General features: G+C 32.9%; 2 protein-coding genes across 2 annotated transcripts; one reads left to right on the forward strand and one right to left on the reverse strand.

Moving 5' to 3' along the window:
* The first annotated feature begins 5,010 nt into the window (after positions 1-5,010).
* On the forward strand, positions 5,011-6,404 carry LOC106454141. The gene has a single exon (XM_013896312.3). The coding sequence runs from the start codon at positions 5,425-5,427 to the stop codon at positions 5,908-5,910; it is 486 nt and encodes a 161-aa protein (XP_013751766.2). The 5' UTR covers positions 5,011-5,424; the 3' UTR covers positions 5,911-6,404.
* LOC106452446 (phenylalanine ammonia-lyase 2-like) lies at positions 6,225-9,478 on the reverse strand. Its single transcript, XM_013894559.3, has 2 exons — positions 8,844-9,478; positions 6,225-8,146 (listed from the first exon to the last, which is right to left on the reverse strand). The coding sequence occupies exons 1-2, from the start codon at positions 9,248-9,250 to the stop codon at positions 6,397-6,399; spliced, it is 2,157 nt and encodes a 718-aa protein (XP_013750013.2). The 5' UTR covers positions 9,251-9,478; the 3' UTR covers positions 6,225-6,396.
* Between the last annotated feature and the right edge of the window lie 7,737 nt (positions 9,479-17,215).

A 17,215-nucleotide genomic window follows, 5' to 3' on the forward strand; every position in this document is an offset into this window, starting at 1 on the left:
TAGCACAGCTCTATATTTTTTCTCTATAAATACAAGAACTCTATTATAATTTCTTACATTGGAGCTAGTCCACCTCTATAATAGAGATTCTCTATTTTAGAGAAAAACTAGATCTTGATCCGCACAATCGTGCGGGTGATTATTTTCATTTCTATACATATAAATATTTGATTTACGTGATTAGTGGAATATAATTTTAACATTTATCAAATTACTAATAGTTTAATATAATATTTTCAAACACATCAATTTTAAAGTTTACATGCAGTAATTTAATTTATTATTTCAAGTGATATCTTTTTTATTAAAACATGAACATTAGTTAAAATCTTACATTATGTGATATTTACAACAAATTCCGTTCAATCTTATATATTAAAACAGAAGTCACAACTCTGATTCATGTGTGATTTTTTTTTTTAAAATGGACCTAATGGACATATTCTTAGAAAGTCATGTTATATTAAATTTCTAATCTTATCATTTAAATTTTGGGCCTACCAGAAATTTTTATTGGGCTATCAATAATTAGATTTAAACAATAGATGATCCATTGGATTTATATATAATATAAATTAAATAGATATAATTTAATGTTGTAATACTATACATACATATGTTAAATATTTAAATGTTTGTCGATGTTAACTTTTAAAATTATAAAGATTTTTTTTTAAAAAAAATAACAAAAATCATATTATCTAACAATGATTAATATTTACTATCTTAAAGGCTTAAACCAATGAAAACAAATTTTAAATTATATAGTTTTCTTTAAAACTTAAACAAAAACTAAATTTTTAATTATTTACTCGATAATGTAAATCAATGAAGCGAAAAAATTAATTTTTAAAAACTTTGTAAATTTGTGAAATGTTACAATATCTTTGACTATGAAAATAAAAAAATATTTTGTTAATATTTTTATATATAGAGTTACAACATTAATAATGAAATAATATTCCGAAAATATATATATATAGAAGAAGATACAAAACCATGTGAAAGTTTGAAACAATATATTCAGTAAAAAAAATATACCGTAAACTTATTATGTTTTAAAAATTGATAGACACATATATATTATAATATATACTAATATAGAATTGAAAACAAAATATTTATATAAAAATAAATAAAAAACAAAAACACGCGCGGTTGCGCGGATCGAGATCTAGTTTAATATTAAATTAGATATTAATTTCCTTACGATTATACTTGTATTTTAGGTTTAGGAGATACATATGTGTTAATCGAATTATTTATATGAATTAAATCTTTGACTGAATGACATATATTAAGTGTAATTTATAAAAAAATCCGCTGCATTTAAATTATTAAACCGGAAATTGTAATGCAAGTGTATTTTTTTGTTTTTTTTCAACCTGAATTTTGTCTTTATTATCTATGTTTTTTCGGTTTCTTATGTTGTTTATTGGTGATTTAGACTTTTCTACCCCAAAAGTCTTGGATTATTTACAATGAATCTCTCAATGTTAAACTTTGATTTGCAATTCTTCTTCTATCATTCATCATGTTATATAATTAACACTTAAACCTACAACTACATTTGATAATAACCACACTGAAAACAAAAATATTTACATGTAATATATTTTTCAATCATTCCTCTGTTATTTATGTTAATGACATAAATAGTTACAATACCTATTGCACAAGATAAAAGAAACAAAAACAATTACATTAATGAATAATATATAAATATGATCTATGAAAAAATAAGCTTGGTTATCTTTTTTTTAAACAAAGCAACCTTATACTTTTATTATTAAAAAAATAAAACTAAACCGGCCACTATATTTTATAACAAAAACAGAATCCATTTTCAAAATATCATTTGTAGACCGATCGTTCATATTGATAGCATATTTTCAATATTGTGGTGCAAAATTCTAAATTTAGTTGAAATATATTATTTTAAATTAATATCACAAATTTAATACAAAATTGTACTTGAGTTTAATATAATTACAAAATTAATTAGATACTTTGAAGGTTTATTTTAGTAAAAATGAAATATACATTTATATTTTAATAATTACGAAATTAATTAAATATTTAAAAGGTTTGTTTAAGTGAAAAACGAAATATAAATTTATATTATAAATTAAAAAGAAAGTAATTAAATATTTAAAATGTTTGCCTCAATGAAAAATATAATATATATATATATATATATATTTATATTTTAAATAAAAGGATATGAATGATTTTATTTAAATGTGATTCAGAAAAAATATAGAAATATCTATTTGATTTTTTAGAATAGTTAAAATAATTCATTTAAGTAATTTTCCTAAAGGACGGTCCAACTTAAAAAATCACACATGAAATTAGGTTGTGATTTCTATTTTAATAGAATAGATAATACAATTTTCTTAAAGGTTAATGTCAAGTTAATAATATTTTCTTTGGGTAATATATATTAGAATAGTTATGGGAATATGAAATGTTATTAGAATTCCAAATGGACAGGATTTTCATTTTTGTGATTTAGTATAACCGTATGCATGTGTTAAAATAGTAATTGATGTGTTATCATTTTATGCAAATATCTTGTTACGTGGTTGTTTTCTGATGTTTGAAAGGTTGTTACATGTTAATAGGTTACATTTTAAATATCCCGAAACACATTAAAATGAACTAAGATTCTGTAGATTTCGGAAATATTATTAAGGCAGAAATATTTATTTGAATTATCAAATATATATGGATTTAATAATTTCATTATAACTATTTAAACAACTTTCTAGAGAATAGTCTGTTTTAAAATATCACACATGAAAGAAGTCATTATTTCTATTCTAATATAATAGATATAAATATGAAAATAGAAGTGGGTTGGAAATGGTGTAAGTATCATACTAACTGTTCAACTTTTTACTATGAGTCGTGGAAAAAAATAAATGTATTTTGTTAATATAAGTATTAACACTAACTATTTTGAACATTTTTAATGCATCGCTATTTTCTATAAATTAGAATATTAAAAATCATAAGCTGATGATTATTCTTATAGTCCAATGATTATTTACCGTAAACTATCGTGTTATCCTTGTAAAATTCGAACCCAAATGTTTCACGATCTATGCAAATATGAGCTTCAAACTTTGTATATTCGATGGTGACATAATAATAGAGGGACACGAGGCAAAGAATGACCGCTACTAACTGTGGAAAGACACATGGGAAAGTCAAATCAAATCATTGATCTTTGGTGTAACAAGGTAGGGCTCCACAGCTAGCTCATCTATGCCCTTCTCTTTTATATATTTCCCACAAAGGAATATAAGTCACAATGGCTGTGATCTTTAAACAAAATTGACAGTAGGGTTTAAGATTTTCTCTTATAACTAGTTCCAAAGAGTCGCTAATCGATCCACATATTGGACGAGCCGAGTATGATATCAGTACATTCTTATTATCTGCCTCAGTAGATGCAAATTTTTCTGTGTGTTTCAATAATTCAGTAACGGAAGTGTTGTCTATTAAGAGAATAAAACACAAAAAATGGTAACTGATTATCCCAAACTACCCGACTAAACTCTTTCTACGCAAGATATTCAAAAAGGATTATCTGCAATTTGATATGTTTGTTCTACATACCATGCGCTGTTTTTTTTATTAGCTGTATGCATGTATCTGTATTACAATTTTGACTAAAATATTTAAGGCCAAAAGTTTCTAATCATTTTTTGTTAATAAATATATTTAATATTTTCTTTTAAAAAAAGGTGTCACTATTTTATTTTGTACGAAAGTATCAATGTTATGTTTGACGTGTATATATCAAAGAAAAAACTAATCTAAAAGGCTACAAAATTGTTTCCCCATCAAAATTGAGGTTATTCTTGAACCCAATAAATCATCTATGGTCATCAAATGAATTATTTGTAAGAAGTATGAGATTTTTAAAAGACAGGAAATACACGTTCCCACAATAAATTACATGCAGACGAAGCCAGGCTAGTTTAGATTAGAATGGCCCTCATTCTTATCCCAAACCAGTTTAACCTGTCCCAGGTCTAATGACATACCACTTCGGTCTGGTTTAAAGACGGGTCTTTTTCATGATTAAAAATTAAAATTCATAAGAACGATATGAATTTACATATAAAAGATGTTATTCTGTACTAAGGAGCCTGATAGTGATGAGATGATACGTTTAGTTTGTATTTGTATGGCTCAAAGACTTATCTAATTAAAACTGTTTTGAAATTAACATCATGATTGAAAAAAAAAACTGAAAGTGATCTATAATAGTCTGGTGAAAAGAGGCCAAATGACCAAACCATGTTTGGGTTTTGTACTAGTCATTTTTATGTCACCACTCCGGGTCAATCTGGTATAGTTCTGCATGCAGTTGACAAAAAAAATCTGAAACCAAATAGAAACAAATCCAAAAAAACTCCGAGATATAATCAGACAACCCAAAAGTTCATACAATATTTAAACTAAAACCAGCTCAAACTCTCTTTTGTTTTACGTCAAAACAAGGTTTACTTAAGATTCTGCCCTAAGTGACACCTCCTAAAAACACACACCATAAGTTCATCTTCAAAAGTTATGTATAAATAAGAATGGTTGCTCTTCTTTTATGCAACTATTTTTCTTGGGGAGGGTGGGGGGGGAAGCAGGATGAATCTGAATCCTAATGAATAATTGCTCTGCTCTGTTCTCTTTCCCAATCATACTGGACCCTGCAGAAGTTGACACTTCTGTGTTTTGCATTCCATGCATTGTAACCGTTTTACCACCCGAATCCCTAGGAAAAAGACCAGACCTACATATATAGATAGTTTATCATAGGTACATTCGACGTACCTTCAACAATACTGATCATATAATTATAATCAGTTTTAGGATTCTGGTCACCCTTGAGATTATATCCAATATCAAATGGATATCGTTGCATTTGTCCAAATGACTTAACCCAAACTATACAACTAGCTAGAATATTAACACATATGATATATCGTAATGAAGTCATTTTAAACTAGAGCCTATATCAGATACTATCTTGCTGATGAAGGCAATCCATGCATAATACATTTGGGATCACACTATGTACACAGAAAAAATTAAAATCCATACCCTTCTTCATATCTCTTATCTTTCTTATTTCTGTGTGGGTCTTATCTCCCATGCATGAAATTTCGGTTACAACTCTGATCCCAATGTGAAAAATAACATATCATAATAGACAGTGCATGTTCGTACAGTTTCAGTTTGATGAAGAAAGATAACGAAACCACACGAGTGAAACAAAAATGACAAAACAATTATTCATAATTTAAACCCCGCGTGATGTACTTTATCATATAATAAAACTTGCCCAACTAATGTCAAATTCTTTAGATTTAATATCTCTGTGGACCTTAAATCAATCATCTATAAATACACATGTCCCTCACCATTGTGCTTCTCATCATAAAACCATCTACATCTCTCTATTCTTCAGTTTTATTTGACCTCTCCTTCTATATTCTCAAAATGAAGAACAAGTTCATAAAAGCCTGTGAAAACAAATTCAAAACCATGAAGAGCAAATCTATAGTCATACAATGTTGTACTTCATTTTCCTGTGAGAGTTGCTACGAGAAGGTTTCTTGGGGTTTCAAGAAAGAAAATGAAGTCATACCCAAAGATGTTCCAAAAGGACATTTGGTAGTGTATGTAGGCGATGATTACAAGAGGTTTGTGATAAAGATGAGTTTGCTTAAACATCCGATCTTCAAGGCATTGCTTGATCTAGCTCAAGATGCTTATGACTTCAGTTCTGATTCATCTAAACTATGGATTCCATGTGATGAGAACACTTTCCTCGATGTGGTTCGTTGCAGTGGCGCTCCTCAACAACAAAGGAACTGCATTTACATGTACATGTAAGAGTGAGGATGCTCAATTTATTTTGTATTATCATCTGTGGATCTGTGTTTCTAGAGAGAATTCAATATTGGTTTAGATCGTATATAAAGTATAAACTAATTAAGTACAAAAATTATTTATAAGCGTGAATTATGTATTACAAGTATAAGCAAGAGACAATAAACATGCAGCATCTACAAATGTTTCAACATTACAAAAGATTTTTGTTTCTCACACATCTCAAGACATGAAGCAAAACTTTTAAGACATGGTTGCCTCTGTTCTCTGTCATTAAACAAACTTCAAACTCTTGTTTTATGGAGATACTGTCAAAGAATCTAGAATCATCAATTTCCAATTTCTGTTTCATATATATCATACAAAGTGACACCATTCGCCTTGCAATTATTCACTGGTTACACATTCAACTCAAACATATAAGAAAAAAAAAAAGAACAAAAAAAGCAAAAGCAATTAGAAAACAGAGTAAAACAGAGGCATGCGATCTTAGCATATCGGAATCGGAGCTCCGTTCCATTCCTTGAGACAATCCATCAGTGGATCAATAATCTTACCTTCACACATAGCAGTGAACACCTTATCAAACTCCTCTCCCGGAGACACAACCTTTTCTCCCGTCAACAACTTCGTTCCAAGCTCCTCCCTCACGAACTTATACAACGGATAAGACCGACACTCCTTAATCCTGTTCGGAATCGCTGCGTTTCCATTACCGTAAGCCTCTCTAGCCGCATCCACTTCCTTAGGAAGAACCGTCTTAAGCTCCTCCTCAAAAGCTCCAATCTTTTGAAAAATTGAAGTCTCTACGTTCTTCTCAGTCTCACCGTTGGCTAAAGCTTGATCAACAATGACTTGTCTTAGCTTCTGCATCAGTGGGTAAGTTGCGCTACAAGGATCATCCACGTACGTGAACACTTGCTCACGGTCAACGACCTTAAGCAAGTCTCTCTCACAGAACCGTGAAGGATGCATCTCCCCGTTGACTCCAGTAGTCAACACTTTCTTCGCCACTTGAGAAACTGTGTTCTTCACCGCCTGTCTCAGATTCTCCTCAAGATGTCTCAAGTCAACAGCTTGGCATATAGCAACAAGGAACGTGGTAGACATTAGCTTGAGAATGTCAACAGCTTCTGAGGTCTTACGAGATGAGATGAGTCCTAAAGAGTTAACGTCTTGGTTATGCTGTTCAGCTGATTGAACATGGCTAGTAACTGGATTCGCCAAGTACTGAAGCTCAGAGCAGTAAGAAGCCATAGCGATCTCTGCTCCTTTGAAACCGTAATCCAAACTTGGATTGTTAGAAGCTGTGAGATTCGAAGGAAGGCCATTATTGTAGAAATCGTTGACCAGCTCAGAGAACTGAGCAAACATGAGCTTCCCAATGGCTGCAACCGCTAAACGCGTGTTGTCCATCGAAACTCCAATCGGCGTCCCCTGGAAGTTACCACCGTGAATGGCTTTGTTCCTAGAAACGTCGATCAACGGATTATCGTTAACGGAGTTGATCTCACGCTCGATTGATTTCGTGGCGTAACGGATCACTTCGATCTGAGGGCCGAGCCATTGAGGAGAAGTACGGAGAGCGTAACGGTCTTGTTTGGGCTTCTGTAACGGATCCATCTCGTGAAGCTTTTGAGCTAGCTTCATGTACGAGCTTCCGTCGAGGATGTGCTCCATGATCGCCGCCGCTTCGATTTGTCCGGGGTGATGTTTGAGTCGGTGAGTCAAATGATCGGTGAACTCAGGCTTCCCGCTCATCACCTCCGCGAAGATCGCCGATAAAACCTCCGCTAAAACGGATTGAACATTCGCTTCGAATAGAACCATCGACGCCATGCCGGATCCAACCGCCGTGCCGTTAACGAGCGCGAGACCTTCCTTAGGTTGCAGATCGAAGAATCCGGAAGTGATTCCGGCTTGTTTGAAGGCTTCTTCGGCGGTTAGGGATTCGCCGTTGGGACCGGTGGCTTTGGAGTTGGGGCGTCCGGTGAGCAGACCGGCGATGTAGGAGAGGGGGACGAGATCGCCGGAGGCGGTTATGGTTCCACGTAGGGGGAGAGATGGAGAGATGTTGTGGTTGAGGAGACTGGTGATCGCTTCGAGGATTTCGAATCGGATCCCGGAGTATCCTTGGAGGAGTGTGTTGACTCGGACGAGCATGGCGGCTCGCGTGGCGGATTCCGGTAGCGTGTGGCATGTCTCCTTCGTGTTACCGAATATTCCGGCGTTCAAAAATCTGTGACGGAACAAACATAACATTTTAAAACTAAATTAAATTAAATTACTTTAGGAGTGTCATTGGTAAAAGTAGAGTAAAAAAAAAGAATTTGGTGAAAAAGAGTTGAAAATAATTAGAGTAATCTGGTGAGAAAGAAAGAGAGAGATAAAAGAAAGGGAGTAAATGTTTTCACTCTGAAAAATTATGGAGTAAAACTGAGTGTGTGTTTTTCTTTGTTTGAATAGTAACTAGAGTAATATGGTGAAAAAAATATTTCACTTGATTGGTTAAATTTTGGTGGAACATAAAGTAAAATAAAAGTTGGAGTAAATGTTTACTCTATAATAACTATACAGTACTCAAAGCCTAGGTGGTACCAGACCCGACCCGAGTCACTCACTGGCCATGCAAATGAAATGACGATCCTCATTAAAAACGTTGTCCTCGTGAGTATTGTCAGCGCCAAGTATCCGCTTAATTTACTAAATTAATATTTCTCTAATTCTAATCAAAATTTTATAAAATGGAAATAGAAAGTACAATAACATCTGGCAATTATCCGCTTAATTCACTAAATGACTAGATTAATATTTCTCTGATTCTAACCAAAATTTTATAACATGAAAACATAATAAAATAATGTTTGATTTCATGCTCTAATTATTTTGCCATAACTATTCACTAATACATAATCTAATACAATTTATTTAGTTACCTGATGAGCTCCGTCTGCAATGCAGCTCCGTTTTTCGTTCTCCGGTGAGAGGTAGCTCCAAACCCGGTGGTGACACCGTAACTGTCGGTACCTTTGCCCATACTCTCCATAACCCAATCGCTGCTAGCTTTCACTCCATCTCTCGAAGCCTCCGCTAGCTCAACCTTAACGCCGTTACCGACGGTGGAGATCGCCGCCACTTGTCCGATCGTCAGCGTCTCTCCTCCGAGGTTCACCACCGGTCTACGGTACTCCTCAACCATCCTCTTCACCTCATCCAAATGGCTCCCTTTCATCTGCTCCGCCGCAGCACCCCAGTTCAACGGATCTGCCGCCACAGCAACGTTCGTCTTCTCAACTCCGCCGCACAACATAGCTTCGATGTTGTCGTTTTGGGTCTGATCCATTGGTTTCGAATTTTGGTCTGTTAAATAGGATCAGATCTTTTGAATTGTTTTGGTGAAGGAAGAGAGAGAGCTTTTGAAGTGTTGGTGAAGTGATTTGGAGTTTGTGTTCCTGAGGAAGAAGAGAAGGAGAAGAGTTGTTTAAATAAGGAGACGATGTAGTAGTATTTGATGTTAGGTAAGCACAAGAAAGAAAAGAGAAGAGAACAAGTTTTATTTATTTATTAGCATTTTCCATTGCTAGTTTCTAATGGGTAATATATATAGTTTTTTGGTAAAAATGGGTAATATATTTCACCTTAAGAATTAATAAATTAACACAAAAAGAAAAAAAAGATTTATAGATTTCTTTATTAAAACTTTTGAGAAACTTTTTTGATATTTTTGACATATGTCTCTTTTTTTTGGTCAAAGACACATGTATCTTTGATATAAATAGTTACATCTTTATAATTTAAAATTTAATTATATAATTCAAAATATGTGAAAAATGAATAATGTATTGAAGAGATATTAATGTGTGTATCGCACTGATTTTATTTATTATTTTTTCTCGTTGCTTTCATGGAATAATCAAAAACATAAATTATAAATAAGAATGAAGGTGGGTGGAGACTGAGAGTTTAATCATGACCGTTGGATGATGTTTGATGTAAGGGTTGAAGATAGAAAACGTGAATCTGGTTTGAGCCGCAAAAAGATTTCTTTCGGAAAAGGTGGTCGCGGCTGGTGGCTGAAGGGATATAGAGTTTTGCGGTTGGTGAGACTTTACGAGTGATTATGGTTTGGTAATGAAAATGGGAGTAGGTGTGTAATAACGTAGTCGAGTCAATTTCAAAGCCCCCCAACAAATAACGCTATTTATTTTCGTTTAAAAAAAGATTATTAAAGAGAATGCAGTAATTGTTATGAATCATGAAATCGATGGTCCATAACCTAGACCATACAAGTTCAAAACTATAGTCCATTGAGGGTTTACATCCAGCCACATGGAAGATTCATCCAACCTTATGTCTTTATGAGTTTGACCATGTCATTATGTAGAGTATCTTTGTAATTAATTCTCCCTTTGACTCCACTTTGTATGAACCACTATATATAGTGGTGTAAGCAATAAGAAATATACAACACATTCTCACAAATTTTCTCTCAAATCTTAACACGTTATCAGCACGAGACTCTCTCCACCTGAGCAATCCCATATCATCTCTTTTCCGTCCATCTCTTCCGGCCCTCAGCCTTGCTCCGCCGGCGAAGTCTATCTCTCTCACGGTTTTCCGGCCAGCTCCTCCACCTCTCTCTCAACCACCTCAATCCGCGGATCACTCCCTCTCTCTCACGGTGGTCCATTCAGAATCCTTGTGGTGTAAAAGGTAAACTAATCAAAGCCTAAAGATCTAAGAACATCATATATATGAATCTTGGATCTATATGAATCCTAAAACTTATAAAAATCTATAGATCTAAAATTATCTCAAATATTAATCTTGAATCTAAGATCTATATGAATTTTGATTCTAAAATTATTTGAATCTCTAAAAACTTATAAAACTTATTAATAATCTAAGATCTATATGAATCTTGTTTCTAAGAACTATTTGAATCATAAAAAATATTAGAGAAAATCATAAAATCATAAGCCTTTAAATCGGCTCTCCCTTTTTCTCCTATTTGATCCGACCTTAAATCCGGATTGTCTAAAGGATCAAAACCCATAATCAAACCCTTTGATCATCCGCATCACCAGCTATTCTAGCAGGATGAATAAGCCGGCCATCAAAAACCTCACCATCAAAATCCTTAAATCTAAATATGTATCTTGATGCCATTATACATATCAATCCCCTAAATCCTTCTTGCTTGGTTTTCTCAACCAGCAAATCCAAAATTCAAAACAATCAAAAACATCCTGAGCCATATTCGGCTAGATTCTTTGAAAATCAGTCAAACCAAATAAAATTGAAATAAATCATAATCAATGCATATCTTTGACCATTGATGTTTGTTTTTGTAACTGATAAAATTTTAAAAACTTTTCTGATTTTATAAATGCATATTTAATTTTTATAAATGCATATTTGATTTTAATAAATGCATATCTTTGACTAGGTATTATTTTAAATATTATAACCTATAGTCTTGATTTAAACTAATATGTCATAAGATAAAATAAATTCTGGTTTGATATCATTTGATCACATTATTGTTTGTCAAAATTTATCTATATCTTAACCGGCCTTGAAATCGGTTCATTATAGTTTGAACAAATGATATAAATTTATCTTGATCTAATACCAACCTTAAAACCGGATTTTGTGATGATTAAATCATATACTGAACATTGATCACATAGTTGCTTGTTAAATTAATCTTGATCTAAAACCATCCTTGAAGACTGATTTTGTGATGATTGAATTATATACTGATCTTATATGCATACCTGATAGCGTCTATTAGATTAGTAAATCATTAAATCAAACTTGGATTATTTTGAACCAACCTTTTTCCATGCATCCGATTGTCATTTTGTTAAAACCGATCATGCATGCTTGCATATCATTGACTATTCTGATCATGGTGCATTTAAATTAAAATTTAATTGATTCATATTGCTTGCATCTAATTGATTTATATTGCTTGCATCTAATTAGATTAAATCGGTTATTGTTTAAACTAAGCATGTTTGCTTTAATTGAAATAATAAACCTGCCTTGAAACCAAATTGATTGAAAATGTAATTGAATTTGTTCTACACATATCCTGAAAATTATAAAATTTTCTTGTCTTGGTTTACCCTGTAAAATGGGGAAGGAATCGGTTTTTGCTTTTTGATCTTTGAAAACCAAATATCCTCATGCATTAGGAATCACATATAGATTGTTTAAGTCCAATGCTTAGTTCTGAACATGCATTCAGCTATTTCTTGATCCATGCATTTGCTTGATTTCATCCATCTTGCTTGATCTCATTTAATAAAATGATGATTGATCCTTATTCAAATTCTAAAGGGCCTTAATACCCTATATATATAATCAATCCAATTTGAATTATAATTAAAAGGATTACTAGATGCAATGATCAATTGATCATTCTCATACTAAGATTGCTTAAGCAAATAGATTATATGATTTGGGGAAAAGCTTTATTGAAATCATATACATTGATTTATTCTATTGCTTACATAGAATTCAATAGTGCTTGAATTACTCGTTAAATATTCAGATGTCGAGATTTGAAACCTCAGATTACTCTGCCCTAAATCTCTCTGGAGATAATTACCTATAATGGGTAAAGAATACTCTTGTTGCCCTGAGATCCAGAGGACTCGGACAATGCATCAATGAGTACAATGATATCATTGACAGTGAAAGGCATAGAGCTATAACGATTATTCGTTATCATCTCACTGAGGAATTAAGAGACCTGTATCTCCATGTTGAGGATCCTTGTGACCTTTGGTTACAGTTAAGGAAAAGGTTCAAACCGGTATCGTGGCAAAAGGCCAACCATGAATGGGAGATCCTCAGATTCCAGGATTTTGAATCCGTGGACAAATATAATTATGCTCTGATGGATATTGCTTATAGTCTTGAACTATGTGGTGAAAGGATAACACATTATTCTTTATTATATAAGACCTACTCCACATTCCATCCAAAGGATGTGCTGTTGTTACACACGGCTAAGAAGTTCACCACTTATAATGACCTTTTGTCATATCTTTTGGCTTCTGAACAAAGAAAGCAGAAAATCAAAGATACCATCAACAGATTTGACAAGTTTCAGAAAAGATACATTGAGCTAAAGAATAATGAGATGAGGCCTCCTATAGCTGATGAAGCTGAAGTTGAGCGCCATATGGCAACACATGCATTGTGAAGGCCATATTATATAATTGTCTTTTGACATTCTCATTTTCATGTTTCCTGAGTTTATGTTTCATGAATTGCTTTGATACTTTGCTTTATACACGACTTCATTAATAAAATGAATTGCTTTGAGTTCATGATCATTATCTTATTCAAACTGTTGTTTGATAAGAAACTATATTTATATGCCTTTATTGTGCCAAGATAAATATGATTGAGGATTAATACCCCAACTCACTTTTCCAAAGAGTTCAAAGAAGCCTTTGACAAATGGCACGACATGCTCTGCCATCCAGGCTCAGTTATAAAATACTCTTGAACTCAACTGGACATTCCTTGAAAGAAAGGAAAAGAAGCTCGACCAAGGCTTTGCCTAAATGGCATTATATTCACCCTATAAGGTCCATTGAATTAAGTAGAGAAAATGGTTTCCAACAATGGACAAAAGGGAATAAGAGTACCTAAATTAAAATCGCCTAAGTGGTCGAGACTACATTCTCTATTGATCTAGTGATCAATATGATATTAGGCAAATAGCCAGGGCAATCATGTTTGATTAACCCACGAAATTTATCACTTAGATGGCATTACCATACTTAGCCATTCGGATTATGATGCAAATATTTAAAAGGGCACAAATGTTATCCCATAAGATCTCACGTGTGTGCAATATATCTATGCACAAGGGAATTTATTGTCCCAAGCACCACGAATTAGAGTATGTTCATGAGGGGGAGTGAGGACAAATCCCATGATACATGACCATACTAAAATCGTTGAAACATGGTCCACAACCATATTACGTATTGGTTGAATTTGATATAAAGACCATTACCTATAAGGTTCAAATTCTAAAAGTCCATATGCTTGGGGACACCATGAGTTATAAAAGAATGAACCTGCATCAGGCCATAGTAATTATATCAGGCCATATAAGTGATCATAGATATTCCCACCTCAGACTGATACGGGTCATGAGTCCAGACATATATCATCTTAAGATATTATGAAAGAATCCACCACAAATATATGTGCCATCTAAGATCATGTGATCTTAGAATCTAATAAAGAGGATTGGAAATATATGTTGGATATATATTATGAATATACTTTCTCCATAAGTTTAAAAGAAACCTTGAGCCAAAATGGGTGATCTAATTATAGGCCAAGGAACAAGGATTACATAAGGTTTATGAATCCGAATATCCAACAATGAAAGGAGAAAAGTAATAAGCTGGTATAAAGAATGATAAAGAATGGTGTCTATCATCTGGTATCAACCATCAATGTCTTGGCAAAGATCCTCGGACTAGAAAATAATTTATAGACGTCCATATGCTACAATGATAGCAAAATAAAATGCCAGACACATTGACCCGAGAGAAAGAATGACTATGTTATCCCAGCTTAGCACCACACGGTTTTGATGTCTTAAAGACACAACCAAGTTGCTACAAAATCTATATAAGATAGACCAAATAAATGTTCCAAATAAAGTTCCATAAATTCTAAGGAACCTCGGAAAGAAAGAAAGGTGCATGTGATAAAATCCGAGTTTTATTAAAGGAAACCATTCCAGACATTGAGATATAAGGCTGGCCAGCTGAACAACTAGGTACCATACCATATAGCTTGGGACGCCAAGTTATAAGGTTATTAAGGTCCTAGATAATGAAATCTCAAATTGATTTATACCATGTCTGGAACTAAAAGGAACTATATATATATATATATATATATATATATATATATATAAGTGTGTCGACACATACATTCATAGAAAATGCGCAAGTATGTAGCACATGAATACAGAGATATGTATCGAGGATCATAAACCCACACAAGAGTACTCATAATGAATAATGAAAGAAACGTGGGGTTTAAAGTGATATATAAAAGGCGTATTTTATTGGCCACGAATATGTAAACGCCATATGATGCCCAGTGAATATATAAATCCTGAAAGAAGGATAAATCGTGAGACAAACCGGAAAAAGTCTATATAATCCAATGTGGTGGATACTACTACATATTTCACTACATATGATGTCTGGAAGAAATTCAAAAGATGTAGTATGCTATATATGACTCACTGGATGATGATGATGATAATATTATTGGTACCAAAAAGTTTACCAAACGGTATTGAGCTCAGAATCAAAAGATGAGAAAAGAAGTTCTCTGGAACAGCATTTTCCTAAAGTTGTTCATGGACTGAATTAAATTACTACATGTAAGCAAGTGAAGAGTTCTATAAGAACAATTCAAATCAGTCCATAGAGGAATTTTAAATTCCTTGTGTTTTATACTAACCAGCCTAAGATAGGTTAAATGGTTATTCATTAAACCTTAGAAAAGGTTATAGACCATCACCACAAATTAGCCAAATTTTGGTAATACTTATGGTTGGTCGAATTCTCAGCATGAACCAACCAAGCTGTGGTATGAATGAATAAGCTATCATAAAGATAAGCTATAAGATCGAAGTTCATCTTTGAACAAAAGGTATAGGACCACATTATGCGTCCATATGCGACCCAACGGGTCCGACCATCATATATGAAGATAATGCAGCTTGCATTGCTCAACTCAAAGATGGGTATATCAAAGGTGACCGAACCAAACGTATTCTACCCAAGTTCTTCTTTACCCATGAGTTGCAGAAAGCTGGAGAGGTCAACGTCCTTCAGATCCGGTCTAGTGAAAACTCAGCCGACCTCTTCACCAAATCATTGCCCTCTTGCACATTCAGGAAGTTCACGCAACAAGATTGGCACGCATAGACTCAAGGACCTTCAGTGATGTCCAAATCAGGGGGAGTGATGTCCAAATCAGGGGGAGTAATGTGTGTTGTACTCTTTTTCCTTTATCTGGTTTCCCTTTTTACCACATTGGGTTTTGGGTTTTCCGAGAGAGGTTTTAATGAGGCAACATTAGCATGTTACAAATCCTATATTGTTATGGCATCCAAGGGGGAGTGTTATGAATCATGAAGTGGGTGGTCCATAACCTAGTCCATACAAATTCAACACTAGAGTCCATTGGGGGTTTACATCCAGCCACACGGAAGACCCATTCAACCTTATGTCTTTATGAGTTTGACAATGTCATTATGTAGAGTATCTTTGTAATCAATTCTCCCTTTGACTCCACCTTGTATAATCCACTATATATAGTGGTGTAAGCAATAAGAAATATACAACACATTCTCACAAATCTTCTCTCAAATCTTAACAGTAATTTTGTTTTGTCTCATTTGATACAATTTGTTATTTGTCTCACACGTACTACCAGAATTAGCTACCTAATAGCATATTTTTCCTAACATCACGGCATCACCTAATGTTTTTTTAGCTAACACAATAGGGGTGATTGGTTGTGTCGTAAAAGAATGAGAATCCCCTATATATTAATTGAGAAGCATTTGAAAAATTAGAACCTTAATTTTGTATTAATTAAAAAAAACCCCAAATCCTAGGTGGCAATCTAAATGCCTTCTAAATTTCATTTCAAAGAATTCTAGAGCATCTAATATAAAGTACGGTTTAATCTAATGGTGTCACATTATTCCACAATTATATAACACTAGAGAACATTATATTAACTTAAAATATATGAAGTGTGTAATCTTTCCTTAAATAAAAGCTACGGAATTACCTAATATGATTTACATATATACGGAAATTAATGATTATGAATAATAAAGATTTGATAACAATTTTTGCATCCTTCTTCATTTTTGTTTAAATTTATATTATTAAAAAACTTAAACAATCACATTAACCATATAATAAAAAATTAGATTTTTTCTTATATGTTATATTTTGAATTTTTTTAAATGACTTTAAATTACAAAAATGAGGAAACCTTTATATGTTATATATTTTTTTGTAAAACGACTTTAAAATACAAAAATGAGGACACCATATATGTTATATTTTTCTTATATGTTATATTTTGAATTTTTTTAAAAAGACTTTAAATTACAAAAATGTAAGTTTTCCTTAAGTATACGACTAAAAACATTAAAATGGCATGTATCAATTCGATGGTTGATTTGAAAGCTTTCAAAACCATATGGAAGATAAAAGTCAAAATA

Source organism: Brassica napus, chromosome C6, assembly GCF_020379485.1.
Source record: "Brassica napus cultivar Da-Ae chromosome C6, Da-Ae, whole genome shotgun sequence".
In the NCBI taxonomy this organism is placed as follows: Eukaryota; Viridiplantae; Streptophyta; class Magnoliopsida; order Brassicales; family Brassicaceae; genus Brassica; species Brassica napus.